At 32.2% G+C, this 16,870-nt stretch overlaps 2 protein-coding genes across 5 annotated transcripts in view; both read right to left on the bottom strand.

The window, feature by feature from the left end:
• The window catches only part of LOC144839458 (integrin alpha-6-like), an 84,056-nt gene extending 82,837 nt beyond the window's left edge, over positions 1 to 1,219 (bottom strand). For both annotated transcript variants that reach the window (XM_078694819.1, XM_078694818.1), the window contains exon 1: positions 651 to 1,219. In XM_078694819.1, coding sequence (XP_078550945.1) covers positions 651 to 871 — 221 coding nt within the window. In that variant the 5' untranslated portion in view covers positions 872 to 1,219. The remainder of the gene's footprint in view (positions 1 to 650) is intronic.
• Positions 1,220 to 2,078: 859 nt separating this feature from the next.
• Positions 2,079 to 16,870, bottom strand: part of LOC144839459 (lysosomal cholesterol signaling protein-like) — a 32,750-nt gene continuing 17,958 nt past the window's right edge. For all 3 annotated transcript variants that reach the window (XM_078694820.1, XM_078694821.1, XM_078694823.1), the window contains exons 12-13: positions 8,671 to 8,811; positions 2,079 to 5,957 (exon numbers count right to left, since the gene is read on the bottom strand). In XM_078694820.1, coding sequence (XP_078550946.1) covers positions 5,708 to 5,957; positions 8,671 to 8,811 — 391 coding nt within the window. In that variant the 3' untranslated portion in view covers positions 2,079 to 5,707. The remainder of the gene's footprint in view (positions 5,958 to 8,670; positions 8,812 to 16,870) is intronic.

Below are 16,870 nucleotides of genomic sequence, written 5' to 3' on the forward strand. Positions count from 1 at the left end.
TTTCATTGAATAACCACATTCATATGATCTACAATTTACACAGCATTTTAATACAAAATACTGAATTTTATCACTTTTTAGATTGTTTTTTTTTTTTAATTTAGGACTTGTTTATTTGAGTATGTTACAATTTTATACCACAAAAATTATTACTGTGAATAAATGTCTCCCTCAAATAAACTCTTCTTAAAACCCTCGCCTCCTGAAATATAAGCTAATTGACTTGATGCCTGTGACCATTCAAGTTGTGTATTATGTGTGTGGATTTCTGTGAGAAATTTCAAATTGCGCAAACAAACCCCCAAAACATTATTCATAACATGTACAGTGATTTTCCTTAACTGTACACTTGGAAACAGTTGTCGTATTCGATTTAGACTTTCACCGTTGAGTACAGTTTTTCCGTTGAGTACTTCTTTAACGGAGTATTTTGAGCGTTGAAATTGTTCTTAACGAAAAAGCTTTCGTTGTCAACGTTTTCTATTCGAATGACTTTCTGTTGAGCACAAATTTACAATTCGAATACAAAAAGTACTCAACGAATCTTTACGTTGACAACGAAAGTTCCCAATCGAATACGACAAATGTTATTAACAAATCAAGCTGTCAATTTAATTATTATTCAACAAATCCATTTTGAAATTACTTACACATTGTCACTGGCTCCTTCGGGTTTCTCATCCTCATTAAAAATAACACGATGTTCTGCTACTGAAAAACCAAAAAAACTACCTGCTGGGCCTACTTTAACCATAGGTAATCGAACTTCAAAAAGGTCTAAACGGTTTGTTGACATACCGTCTGCTAACGTACAAAGGATAAAACTTGCACAAATATAAATAGTCCTTAATATTGCACTGATATGCCTCATGTTGAATGTTAAAATACAATAAAAAATCAATTGGTAGAAGAGAAAATCATTTGTTGATTTTATATCGGTATCACCACAGTATCCTTATCTGTCAAAATTACCACACAACGGTAAACCACACACTTCCCGTGCCGGTAAGTCTTGCTTACAAACAATCCGAGCCTAGAGCATGCACTGCACACGCTTCTCAAAATAAGCTAAAAAAACAGCAATGCACAATATTGAAAGTAAATCAGATCATTTAATTCAATTAAACAATATGAAGCGGTTTATTGTCTATGGCGACTTGATCGAGAAAAGTTAATGCATCAATGAATGAAGACCATAGTACACGGCGTCATCGACAACGTTTTGCTACTGAATGAAGTTTATACAACAAACACACGTTTACCAAGTTCATTACTCTACAAAAGTAAGCCGGAAGTTGTTTTATCTTGTGTTCACGGTTTACTGAGCAGCCGCTCAAGTACGTACTTTCAACTGTGGTTCTTTTTAGCGGAATTGCGCCCTCATATTTTGAAAAATAATAAACTTTTTTTTAGATGAAATCAAGAAAGTCTATTCTATTCGCCTTATAGTATAAGGGATATCCATGTAACCACTAGACATTTTCAATTATACCTCACTAAAAAATGTATAAAAAAAATGCATATTCAACTTCGGATGCACATCCACCCTGTTGACTGCTAAAATGAAATTATGATTACTTTTAATTACAAAACTACTTTTTGATACCTTTTTTTGACAGGCTATTAATATTTATATTAGATCTGTATGATTTCACAATTTTATTTTATGTCTTTAGGCAATGTGGCCAAGGATTACCAATAGTAAATTAATCACTGTCCTATCAGATAGGTGGTAATCCCACTGATACAGGGGCTATTTTGTGAACCAGTTCACCGGGGTAACCGCCTACTCGTCTCGAATAATGAACTGGGTTCTTAAAGTGCACACGGCTTATAACTGGACCTATGGTTTATAATCCTTATCCAAGAAGACTTGTTCCACCACCAGAACTAGAAGTGAGTTTGCGACACACCCTTGCCGATAATGTTGGCTCTTTAGGCATGGTAAACAGCACCTCTGCCTTAACCGCTAGGCCATTTGACTCGCTATTTTAAATACATTAATTACTATTTCAGAATTAGAAATCATGTAGTAATTACCAACGTTATAGGCATCTAAAAAGAAAGACAACAAAGTATTTGCATGTGTACTTTTTTATTTGTTTATTTGAACCATGTTTAAGAGGATCAACCACCAAGGGAAGTTGTTACTGGTGACCCTCAGTATAAGGTACAGTTATACAACACAAAACCCACAAATTAACAATTTAGCACCTAATAAATAAAAGATAAATAATAAAAAACAACATAAGTAAAGGATTTAATTAAAGAAAAAATAATTCTACTATGTCATTTTAATGTAACATAGTAGTTATCCACTTCCAAAAATGTATTTACCTGAAAAACTGTAATTTAAAGCAAAAAAATGGTCAAATTGGCTGCAAGCCAATGGGTTTTTGGTTGAATTTAACCATTTATTTTGTCGTTTTATAAGTGAAAAAATTATTTTTTTTCTTTCTTTTTTCTACGGAAGTGATTAACTTTATTAAAACTACAAAATAACATATTCAAAGTCTGATTTAAATAATCTTCATTTTTCATGTTTTTGGGGGACAATACATCTTTAAATATATGAATATATTTTAGCAAAGCACCTAAAAATCGAGGAAAGCATAACAACATGAAACAGTCTGTAGCACACAATAAAAACATCGTGTTTTGAATTACTAAGAGCCATATCTACTGCATAATATATAATAAACATCTATTTAAAGATAGATTAAAATATTAAATGTATTGTATATACCAATTGAATCGTTGTGCTGGTCAAAACAATTTGTTGTACCAGTAGTTGTGAAGATTAACCAAAATGAAATATGGTCAAGATTTATGGTAGACAACTCAAGTCAATCAAAAGAGGAATTATTTTGTGTTGCAGCTAAAAGAAAGATGCACGGCAAAAACCGGTTAAATGGCCTTCTAACACGCAATTGGTTGGATGTTTTTAACTGATATTTAAAGATGTATTGTCCCCCTTATACAATTTTTTTAATATGGCATTTTAATGTCACATATTATTTATTCACTTTGATAAAAAATTGGATGCAAATTTAATGCAAAATATAGGCAAATTGCCTGGAAGTCAATGGGTTTTTGGTTGAATTTAACCGTTTAATTTGTCTTCAAAACGGCCTAATCAAAGCCATTTTTTTTATCAATTTTCATTTTTCATGTTTTTGGGAAATAATACATCTTTAGATGGTTATTTAAAATGTGTCCAGTAAATTATTCACAAATTTTTTTCAGTTATTTTCTCGAAGGAGAAACATGCCCTTAATCATTTAAATTGTTGTAAGCCTGTAGTGAGACATTCCATACATCATGATCAGCTTTAAACATGAAGATTATATGAATAAATACATTATTTCATTTAAAAGTCTGTGGATGGAATCCAGTTTACTTATACAGTATTAGGTCTATGCACTGTTTCCTGCATATCTGAGTTAAACCTATCACACAGAATACATATATAAATAAATGTAGCAAACTAGATATTAAAACATACAACATTATAGTTAATTCTACCAAATCCCGGTTTGCAGATAAATAAACATATTACAATTACAGTTAATTCTCCCAATACTGAACACTCTTTGGCTGGCCTAAAATCCTGGTATTTAGAATATTGTTGTTAAAAATGAATTTCTAAACAAGACAAGTTTCCAGTTTTCAAAAAGTAATTGGGAGAGTTGACTGTGTTTTCCAAATTATAAATCAAGCAACTATTGTTTATTTTAGGTACTGTGTGAAAATAATAGTGCACCTCTAAAACCATTACTAAGGCACTATTTTTAAATAGTGACTGGATAATAATATAATAATTGTTTAATATAACATACAAGAAATAAACAATAAAACAATATAATGTTTAGGAATATTAACATTGGAAAGCACTTGTTTAGCTAAAATCAATAAATGTACACATTATTTTCTTTTCAATAATGGTAAATTGATCATTTTAAAATAAAAATCACGGTACATACTGAGTAAATAAATTATTTTAAAATAAAAATAGCATATATACATGGTAAAATAAATTTGAAATGAAATACAAAATATGGCTTTCAACAAATATGGCAGAATGTTCACACACTTTTTAAACTCTACATTAATAGTTTCTTTAAAGTTAATAAGAGTTGGATATTTACTTTTTCAATCTAATAGCAGGATAGCAGGAAAACTACAGACGAGCAGTAACGGTAGCAGAAAACCGGATAGCTTTTCCCTCATAGAACGTTTATCTATCCTGTGAGGATCCAACTGTCTGTTGTGTAAATGGTCATAAGAAATAACATAAATTCTGTATTTCGGTTTTTCCGCTTGCTCGTGTGTGTAAATTGGCCTTAAGCCCATCATACTGATCTAATAATACTGTTATACTATACTCCATGGTTATACAGAAAATAAAATATTTACATTCAATATAATTTGTTACATAATCATATTATACATATTTATCATTATATTCACTTTATGACAATCTCAATTCATTACACTCAAGGTATATTAAAAAAATAATTTTCATCTATCATCATATTATAATGCACAGTTTACAAAACATTGTGCGAAAATGGTATTCAACTGACACATTGAAATGACAATTTACACATTTCAATTCAGTTTACTGTTAAAAATAAAATTTACTTTGTATCTTCTATTATATACCTATTATCTCCCATAGGTATACAATTTAGCTCCATTGTTCATTAATAAAGATTTCAGCCTTGTTGGCACTACCTTGAATTAAATGCATGACAATGCGGAAATCATGCGTGGCAACTTTTGGAAACAGGAGGTGTGGGACAAATCACAAAATACGTGCGAACATTTCAACAAGTTGAAAATGTGTCTGGATTCGAAATTTGTGCAAAATATATGCGCACTATGGTCACAGCAAAGCGTGTCATTGTGGGAAATGGCATGCATTTCAGTATCAGTTCACAACATAGGCATATTATAATTTGTGCTCATAGGTTGCCCATGCCGATGCAGGTCGTAATGTTCACGCAAGGCATAAATTTAAAATGTTTTTCTGAATCTCAATATTATCTACTTTTTAGAAATAATATTAACAAGTTGACTGTAATTGACTTTTGTAGAAGTGCAATCTTGGCACATAAACAATTAAATTTGTACAAGTGCTATGCATATTGAGTGAGTGTGGCCGAGCGGTTAAGACAGGGAACCGTAATCCATAGCCATAACATCGGCAGGGGTTCGAGGCTCACTCACTCCATGGTTCTGGTGGTAGAACAAGTCTTCTCGGATAAGGACTAGGTCCAGTGTACATCTGGCTCATGTGTACTTTAAAGAACCTAGTACATCTTTCGGGACGAGTAGGGGGTTACCCCGGTGTACTAGTTCATACACACACACTGTTGTGGACAGACGTAATGGCGCCGTAGTTTGCTGCCGATGACACGATGGGACCCTTAGGGGAGAAGAATGTTGTTGAAAAGGTGTAACATCTTAGTCCACAGCGCCTTTGATCACTTGTCGCTGGAATTGGCGCTTTACAAATTCGTATATTATGATAGGAATGATAAAAATAATATCCAAACACACCAAATGTGCTTATGCTTTTATTGATGTGTAATTGAGGTGTCATTACATGTACCTTTACAATGTAAAGCACCCAACTATCATCATTCACATTAAACCAATCGAGGGAACGGTGAATGGTTACAAAATGCGAGAACATTCACCATTATTCCAAGTCACTTTCAATAGATTCAGCAGTATCAGAATCAGTACCCAAGGGCGACAATATAAACTCGTAGAAATAATTGCAGTCTTCAAAATCATGTTCTTGCATTACATGCTGAATAATACGTCCTTGTATAAGACGCTTTCCGTAATCCACAGCGTCAGAACGTTCTGCCGCGAGTCCAACATCAACTAGCCAATCAACAAATCTGCAACCTTTAAATACATTGGTATATGTCTTGAAATGATATCTAAAATAAAATGAAATAAAAAATTAATTTAACATTATGATTGAAAATATTCACTGGAAATCAATTAGGTATATAAAACATGTTTATATAAATAATTTTATTTCAATCATCACAAAAAAAAAAGAACTGAAACACTCAAATCTTTCTGACAAAATACAAGATGAAAACAATTTATATTTTTGTATAGAACTGCATTTTTTCATAGCATTATCAAATTCTTTGTTTATACTGTATCTGAAGGTCATAGTACCAAATGACCAGTGCCTGCCTATTTTCAATGTGAACTCTGACCTCTAAAGCCCCACTAAATCTTGTGGGACAGCCATTAAAAAAACATGTTAATGAGTATTGAGTGAGATACATAGGGATATGCTCTGAATTTCTTTCCTAAACCCACCCTATTTACCAGCAGTTATCAGAAACAGGCCCACGGAGAATATGGTGACCTTTAAAATGTTGTATGTTGTTCTAAACAATTCCCTGGTTCCTTAATGCAGAATCAATGGTTAACATCCTATGTTATTGTTTACACAAAACAAACCAATAAAGTAACCTGCTTTATTTTATTAGCCTGTCAAACTGTCAACACCTGTTAATTGATTTTGAAAAGGTGTGATGGTGTGAGGTTATGTTTGTTTACTTGTTTTTATTGTTTTGATTAAATCTTTATCTATTTTTTTATATGTTCACATGTTTTAGGAACATGTTTATTGTGAAAAGTAAGCTTCAAATAACAAGAATAATGAATGTATTTTAGGCCCTGTTCAGACCCATGGCGTTAGACCGTTTTAGCGTACGACGCTAAAAGAATGTGTGTCTGAACAGTTGGGGATTAGCGTACAACGCGTTGTACAACGGTTGTAGCGTTGTAGTGGAAAACGGTTGATAGTACCGTTTTAGCGTACGACGCTACTGTAAGTCAACGTTGTATCCAATCTGAACGTTTCCTGCTATGACGCGAAACAAGGTTTGACCTAGGCTGACATCTTGTATCGTCAATGTGTGAGAGATGGATTTCAACAACAAAAAGGCCAGAATAATTTAAGGCCTAACTAGGATACAAATACAACTGTTAAAAAAAAACTAGGCTACAAATTACATGTATCAATTGATTACCATTATATTTTCTAACAAATGAAATAAATAAATGCACCTTGTATTTAAACATAGTGACTACGATCCCGTCCCCTTTTAGGCCTAGCTAAGAGTCATTCACGCATTTCATTCAAGCTAAAAACTAGCGTGGTGGGACATCAAGTCACTCATTTATATATACAAGACAGACTAGACTGGACAAGTTTAATGCTGAAAACCCCCTAACTCCTAAAAAATTCAGTAAACAAACAAGGGGAGCTGTCATTTTTATTAGCAAGTTAAGGGTTTTTTAACTGACTGGTTAACATAATCTCCATCTTCATCATTAGGAGGCCTGCTTTATTTTCGTAACACAAGAGCCTGGGGAAAATGTTTTTTTTACTACAAAATAAAACAATAGAAACAGAAATTTGGCTTTACTATATTTTTCTTAAATAAATGCTGAGGTATATTTTATTTACGGCAAATTTTGTCATAATTGTAGGGCTGAGATCTAGGCCTATATACAGTGGAAATAATGATGAAAACACGTGGGTAAGAGCACATGAATATGCAACTAGAACCAACCTGAATGACGCACTTCCGTTGTAACGATAATCGTACGCTATGGGTCTGAACACCTCATTTTTTTCTCTGCGGTTTGTAATGTGACCTTGCTAGTAACGTTGTACGCTAAAACGGTCTAACGCCATGGGTCTGAACATAGCCTTAAAGTGTGATATGAATGATCATACCATGGTCAAATTGAAAACATAACAGTAAGGGATGCCAAGTATAAACATAGAGAAAATACTGTCCAAATTCTTTGGAACACCCTTCCAAACTCAATGGAATGCGGAATCACTTGCCACATTCAAACAACTCCTCAAATCTGGACTTTAAACATTATTTATTTGTTGTGCTTTTTACATTTTCTGTTAATTGTTCAGCGCTTAGAGGCACCCTGCATTTTGCGCTATATAAGTTGAACATTATTATTATTATATTATTATGAATGGTTTTAACAAGTAATTAGTTTAATAATAGTAGATTATTAATAAGAAGTTACTCCTTAGGACGATCAAAGTATATTTACCGAAATGTAGAGGAACTCACAGTTCTTTTCATAACTAAATATATGTACAGTAGTGTATTGCAAACTTAAGCCAATTGCATATTGAATAATATTAATGTTTTTCTTTTGACTACTACTACCCACTGATTTAATGGGAAAACAAACAATTCAGCCAAACTAATTATTTTAAGATTATTTTCATATAAATGGTTAGTAGAAACAGACTGTTCTTTAAGTCTATGTATAAGTTTATATGATTGTTGTCCTTGAAATGTTGTAAACATGATAAACGGCAAGACAATTTAGTATATAAACTTTAAATGTTTGTAAAATTGTATTTTATGAATAAATAATAAAAATAAATATACCTACAAACAGTCCCCAATAAAAAACTAAATGTTGTCTGATTGTGTATATATGTCATTTTTTATGATTGTCTTTTGTCATGTCTTTGAAGCACTGCAAAAATTGTGAACTGCAAGAAAATTTAGTAATTTTTGCAATTGTTTTTATAATATAATTGCATTTTATGAATTTGAATAAAGATACTTTGATATTACTAACCTTAAATTTTGAACAATTTCACTTTTACATTTGTCTACATGGTGAACAAGGAATTGGTCACAGGTGTGGAGTACATCTGAGCTTAGGTTAGACGGGTCTTGTAGATGAACTGCTTGTACACCATACAACAATTTACGAAAACTGAAAAACAATATTGATAATTATCAATACACGTCCCTGCTTAAACTGGTACAAGGCTGTTAATTATTCTAGATCTAATCAAAGATCAATTAATCTAAATTAATTAAAAATTTAGTCCAAATTAATTTTAATAATAATAAATTGATTGCTAACAGATATCAGATAACCATGGTATGTATTTTATGGTGTATACATTTACTCTTTTGTTGGGCGTGGAACAACTGGGTATGAAATGCAAGGGAGGGGGTAGGATAAGGAGAAGTGCATTACAGTATATCATACCATGTGCTAATGGGTTTAAGTTATCATTTCAGATGCAAAATTGAGAATCATTTAAATCTGTAGGACATTTTCTTTGTTTAAGTTTGTTATTTATTTACCATGGATATATTTTTATGGTATTCCGAAAAAAAAGATGAAGTATAATAATTTGTATAAAATGATTTTTACCTTAAAATGCTCACAGAAATATGAAACATTTTATGAAAAGGCGAAATGGTGAATTGAAAATAATTGACAGTAGAATTTTTGTAACAGACTACCAGGTCAATGCAACAAAGGTATAATGAAACTTTGAAGGTTAAAAATGTAGCATGAATCTCACTATGAAAAATGTCAAAATGTATTAATTCAATGATTCAAATTTCAGAATAATTTTGGCAGAAATTAAGAGCCATTGTCTGTAAAAATCAAAGATTTGGTGGCAGATGTAAAAAAATGGATTTCGCTCAAATTTTTACCATGAATAGACATTTCAATAAAAAGCATATCTACAACATTCATTTTAATTTTTAGCCTCCGTTGTCATGACAACGGTCAATTATTCAAATTTTGATGTTTTTGCCATTTTTCACAGATTTTCTATAGTAAAAAAGTACAAACTTGTATACTCATTTTAACCAAAAATACTTACAGTATACAGTTTTTGTTTATAGCAGTGTAAACAACATGTATTGAGTTTCATTTAATGTAGAAAAAAAAAATTTACAAAATGGAGTTTGGTTGATACCATTATTTTAAAAAGGGGTGTTTTAAAAAAAATTTTTTTTTATAAAAGTATACCTCATAAACGTACCTATAACTTCCAAAGTGGTGTTTTTATATCAATGAACTTTTGTAATTTGATAGTCAATAGGTTTGTCAACAATAATCACGAAAAAAATACTGGGGTAAATTTCGTACATAGGTTTTGTGTTGCCAGGAAAATACGAAAAATACAAAAAAATACAAACAAAATATCAACAAACAAAACACATGAAACACAATTTAAATATGGCTAATACAATAATAAAATGTATATGTGGCTTGTCATAATGCTACTAGAGTCATACGAATAGTTTAGATAAAATAGGAGAATGTGTTGCCAGGTTTATTTCAATTAATTGCCAGAAAAACAGTATTTTGCATTGAAATACTGTATTTAGTTGATGGAAAATAACGTTAAACTTTGAAATAATTGCGTCAATGGTTTTTATAAATTTTTACATCTATTTTGTGTAAAGAGATACAGAAAGACCTTGCAAAAAATCTGACCTTGTAAAGGTCAAAGGTCATTTGAGGTCAAAAGGGGTCAGAATGCAAAACAGGACAGGTCCTTACTTTACTACAACTATTAATGTTTGATCAAAATTTACAAGATAGTTCATAAAAAATTCTCAACAATTTTCATTTTTTACCTCTATTGTTACCTTAGCAACCATTTCTATGTGTAACTAAGGAAAGTAATTTTAAAAAAAATCGAAAAAAATGGCGTTTTTATGAATACAAAGAATTTATTGCATTTGTAATTTTTCTCAATTTTACTTCTACTGCATTCTAATAATCTTAAAGTGATGACAAACATGACCTTGTAAATTCATTCATTTTTAGGTCAAATGAGGTCAACATTTTACCATAGTAACTGTTTCTATGCGAAAATATTTTTAAAATATGGGTTTTTTTAAATTTACATTTTACATATTAAGGTCAAATGACATCAACATTTTACCTACAGTGTATTGTAGCAACTGTTTCTATACGTAACTAAGTACAATATTTTTAATATGGGGTTTCATGACTACAAAAAATTGATTACATAGCTACTACTTTCTCTCCAAATTTACCTATCTACTGAATCCCAGAAAATGTCTGATCTTGTGAAAGGGTCATTTGTTGGGTCAAATTATGTCAAAATGTATTATTTATGTTATCTTAGAACCTGTTTCTATGCGTAACTAAGGATAATTGTTTTTTAAAATACAGTGTAAGTGGCCACCCTCGGGACCTGGAAAAGTGGTCTGCCGATAAAGGGCCAAAATCACGTATTATGGCTATGCACGATATTCTTAACGAAACGAGCCTCTCAATTTTCCAGCTAATTGTATTATTATTTATAATCAGGTGGTTTAGTTTTTTTAGCATTTTCAGACAAATTTTATAAGCTTTTAACATATGAAAAATGGTCGGTCAAAATCTGTGTAGTTTTCTCATCTCTTCACAGTAATGTTTTTAAAACCACTTCGAAATAAAGCTAATATATAAATAAATACAATAAACATGGACCTCTAATTCATAGGTCCATGCAATAAGTATCACATTTTTCGGGTGGCCGCTTTACGGGAGGTCATTTATCATACAAAAAATCTCATTTTTAGTATAAAAAGGTGCCCGCAGCTGCTTACAGGAGGTGGCCGCTTACGGTAGGTACCAAATGCACTAATTAGATAGAACAAACAGGCTTTTCAAAGTGCGTTCGTTAAGGGAGGTGGTCGTAAATAAAATATGGGGTTTTCATGAATAAAAATAATCACAGAATCCTTACGAATATGACCTTGTGAAATGGTAATTTGAAAATGCTAATAAGGCACAAATTTAAATTTGTATAAGATAAGTATGACAAATCTAAAGAATATCTCAATTTTAGTTACCATAGTAATTGTTGCTATGCATAACTAAGGGAAATTAAATAATTATCAGATAATTATTAATTAATAATTACTACTGAATCCAACCATCACAGTAAAAAAACTATAGAATTTAAAACCAATATTTAATATAAAGTGTGATATTTTACATGCTGACCTTAAATGAAATGAAATTTCACATCAGGGCTTCAATATTTGTTATGTAGCATTAACATATATGAGTATATCATTGACTTTTGATTGGTTCAATTTTGGGGAGGGGAAAGTGGTAGATCCAGGAGTTTTAAAAAGTTAGGGGGTTTGAGACGAGGGTCTAAAAACTTAACTTTATGTCCTATCTTTTGCATTGCAATTTTTAACTTGGGGTGGGTGGGGGCTTGGAGAAAGGGGGAGGGGTGGGATGGAGGAGTTTGAATCGGTCTATTGGTTGGGGCGATGGTAGCGGCAGTGTGGGTTGTACTTGAATGCATGAATTTGACACTCTATAGTGGATGATCGACCAAAGTGTTGCAGTTTATCTTTTTGTGGTTATTGTCGGGGTAAGAGGGGGGGGGGATGTGTAGTCGGAAGTGGTGGTGGATGGGCATGTGGATCTGTTTAGGTTAGCAAATAAAAGAAGTAAAAAAATGAAAGAGGAGCTTCAAAATAAGAGAGGAGTAATCTGTTGCAAAGAAAAAAAAAATTTACAACGATATGATAATTTATTCAAATTTCCAGAGGATAAACCTATAAAATGACATTAAAACTGGGAATTACAGAATCTATAATTAAAAATATTGGTTTTTTTTCTCACAACACAACTAGAACTATATAAAACATTAAGAATTTTTCTGACCAATGAGTTTCAAATCAGATAATCGAAGAAAATAAAATGTTTTTACTAATATACCATGTTTTTTTTTTATAAAAATGCCTATGTTTCTCGCAACACTGCTTGTAGATTTTTAAAATACCCCAGTATTTTATTTTAGAAATCACTTATTAAACATTAGAACTACCTATTTGTAATAAATCAGCTAAAAAAAAACACCACTTTGGGCGTTATGGTGAAGTAAAGTTTAGTTGCATTTAACAATTAAAAAAAAATGAAAAACACCCCTTTTTAAATAAATGGTATCTCCCAAAGTATGAAATCAAAAATAAAAAAAAAATATGAAACAGGTACACAATGCATTGTTATTATGCATACACTAATTATTTTTTATAATTAAATGAGCAAAACAAAAATATCGTTCATCAAAGTAGTACCAATATCCATTTTAAAAAACCTTAAAAAAGGACAAAATTTGTCAAAAACACAAATTTGGCCGTTGCCATGGAAATATATGTGTGAAATAAAAAATACTTCATATTTGATTTCTCTCAACACATATATAGCCATGTGCAAAATTTGAAAGAAATCCATTTTTTTGAGTCTGCCACTATTTTTGATATTTCTTTGATTCTTACAGACAATGGCTCTTAAATAGCAACATTTATTTTTTAATAATCTATTTTTAATAAACTGTTATGAGGTACTTGTGAAGCAGGAACATGCTTGGATTGGGAAAATCTTATTCTACTAATAGTCAGGCAGCATTTGTATTTTACTTCATATATTTAGCCAAGTTTGATTTTTCACTTTTAAGTGATCAAGGACATCACAAGAAACAACTTCCAACTTGTTGTCCAAATTCTAAACGCGTTTTTCATTCGCTGGGGGCGCTTTTTCAAAATGGCCGCTTATGCTATCAAGTACTTATATCTCGGCAACCACTAATCGTAGAGACTTGGTTTTAATCTTAAAATGTTCGTAAGGTACATATTTCTATTTAATCTAATGGAACATTTTGACCAGAAATAACTGGAAATGCCATTTCTGACCATTTGACCTTTGACCTTCTATCATCATATCTCGGTAACTAATGGTCACACAGACTTGAAATTTGTTTCAAATTGTTCGCAGTATGCCTTTTTATATTTACTGTAATTAAATGTTTTGTTTTAAAGCAAACAGAAATGCCATATCTGACCTCTTGCCCTAATGCATGTAATATCCACAACTGAGAGACTATAGATTTGTCTAGTCAGTAGTAGTATTGTTTATAACTTGTACCGGTACTTGTGGTTTTGTTGATGATATCTCTTGTTCCAAAATCAATATTTCAAATCACCAATGGAACTGTTATAATAAATAAATACATACCATAAATATTGATGATAGTCAGATTACCCTCTCCAGTCAATAAAGTTCATCGATATCGTCTACTAGCGCTACATTTGTGTCCTTTGTATTCTCACATCCATCACCACACTCACATGCATCAGTACAGAGCAAGTTGTTTTTCTTACAACTACAGCGATTTGTTGAGCATGAACCATTGCAGGTACATCGACGAATTTCTAGAAGAGCTTCTGGTGCTGGTGGATTGTTGCAAAATACCGGCTTCAAGTGACCATCTTCTAGTTGCCAGGAGTAGTCAGTTGCTGGTGGAATAGATAGAGTTGGCTTGCATGATGAATTCCATACAATAGACATGTAGTATGCTCTTTCCACGTGTGGTCTAAGAGTTCCCATGGTTGGAGGTAATTGTTGTCCTTCCTTGCCTTTCTGTGCAAATAACATCCATCTTAAGTCTGTTATATAATCTGCCTTGATCTTAGAAGTACTGATAATATGCAAACATATCTTTCCATTTGCCTGAAAATCCAATTTGGTATTTCAGAGGTCAGTCCATATACAGCAAATGCATCTAGTATTTCATCGTCACATTTCATAAGTGCTTTGAAATGGCCGGACACTCCTTTTCCAGCAAATGTACCTGTGTTATCTGTACCTTTAAATGCGTACCATCCAATCAGTGCTGCTGATATTTGTTTTCCAAGTCGGTAATAGCATTCCCATATAGGTATTTTTTCCCCTCTTTTCCTACAAAATGTGGTCATTGGAGGAAGTAGAGGATAGCTTCCTGTTAAAAGGATAAAGACATCAGTATCTACAGAAAATATGTCAACATTGGCACTTGGGTCTTTGTTCATACAATCAAAGGCATTCAATAAGACCAGTTCTTCCAATGTGTGTTGTCCGTGTGTGATCTCTGGCATCATGATAATTTCTGAGAGATTGCAGTTTGCCATCATGGACGTGTGATGTGTTACTAGGACCGTCTTCGTGTTGTTCTTGAAGTGATTAAGTATCTTCTCTGACAGGTATTTTGTAAGTTCAGCTTTGGTCTCTATGTGCGATAAAAATGTCTTAATGTTCTTAATCTCAGTGTTGACATTCTTGTTCTTTTAAAGATCCTGATAGATATTGATCAAATAAAAGACGAACTTCATCATATGGTTTGCTCATACCAACAATCAGGTTAACAAATTCAGATGCAAAGTCAGAAGCATTGAACTTATCAGACACCTTCTTTACCATATTGACGACACACATTCCATCAATAATTAGGATTGATGCTGCTTTTGTATCATCTTTCTGTACAGGCCTGCTGACATTATCTGGTAGAGGGAGTTCTGTTATTGACTGCAATACCTTGGATTTTCCAGAAAGCATTATCATTCTTCCATCTGGATGGAAATTTGATGGTGGAGTGCTATTGAACCCATGTATGACATCCTTTAGAGCGAACTCTGGCCTGCTCTTCGCCACAACTAACAATCTAGACAGCAGCTTTCTCTCTTGCTTAATTGAAACTAGTTGACCTTTAATTTTGGTTTTCACCACTGCTCCTACATCCTTGAAATAAGAGAAGTTGTTTTTCTTTTGAGAATCCCAAAATTTTACGGTTTTTCAACCATTCGTGAAGTCACAAATTTATCCAATGCTTCTTTTTCTAATTGGTCTCACTTTTCAATCATTTGACTGAAATTATCGGAGGTTACCACAAAACACTTACTATTTAAACTCATGAAATCTAATCTGCTTGAACTTTCAGCCAATCACAGGCTAGGATTATGTATGGAGATAATGAGTGGCTTTTATTTATTTTAAAACTTTAATTTCAAAGCTTAAGTGAATGTTTTAAAGCATCAATAATCAAATAATGTGTTACAAATATGGATGTTCTGAGCAATCTGTCGAAAAATGTTATCTATAACCAACATGTTGTGGATATCACACAGGTTATGGTCAAAGGTCAGATATGGTTTTTCCGGCCATCTTGAAACAAACCTTTGCATTAAAGCAAATAGAAACATGTATTTTCTGAACAATTTGGGATAAATATCAACTCTTTCTGACCAATAGTTATTGAGATATGATAAGATCAGGTCAAAGGTCAAATGGTCAGAAATAGTATTTCCGGTCATTTTAGGGCAAAATGTTCCATTATAGTGAATAGAATTATGTACCTTACGAACATTTTAAGACTAAAACCAAGTCTCTACGATTAGTGGTTGCCGAGATATAAGTACTTGATTGCATAGGCGGCCATTTTGAAAAAGCGCCCCCAGCGAATGAAAAACGCGTTTAGAATTTGGACAACAAGTTGGAAGTTGTTTCTTGTGATGTCCTTGATCACTTAAAAGTGAAAAATCAAACTTGGCTAAATATATGAAGTAAAGTTAATATAGTGACAAATGCTGCCTGACTATAACACAGGGCAAGAATAATGTTTATAATACAAAACTGACCACAGGAAAACAGGTGTAAGAGAGTGTGAATAAAGGCCAGTAGTTGAAACAGACAACCCCAAGCAATTAAAACAATACCACCTCACACTTTGTGTTTACAATACAAAATAAACAGACAGAGAATTTACCATAAACAAGTACATCACAGCCATTAAAAGGTAATAAATATGTGGAAAGATGGGAGAGGATTTACAAACAAAATAATTTGTTTATGGCACTATGGATGACCTGTGTGGATGCAGTTGAACAGGGGAGAGAAAAATGATATGTTGAAAATTAATTAATTAAAAAATTAATTAAATTATAATTATTAATAGCTGAATACTGTAGCTACATTATTTTATTATTGAGTTTCAAAGTCTATTGGAAGAAGAAAAAATATATAAATTGTCTTTTATTTTTTGTATACTCAAATTCAATATCTAATATTGCAAGAGCTTCTTGTTATGCTTTGTAGGTAATTTTATTAAAAAGAATGTTAACCCTTACAACGCGAGCGGCAACTATACTATAGTTGCCAAGATCTACGTTGAATC

Source organism: Antedon bifida, chromosome 4 (assembly GCF_963402885.1).
Source record: "Antedon bifida chromosome 4, ecAntBifi1.1, whole genome shotgun sequence".
In the NCBI taxonomy this organism is placed as follows: Eukaryota; Metazoa; Echinodermata; class Crinoidea; order Comatulida; family Antedonidae; genus Antedon; species Antedon bifida.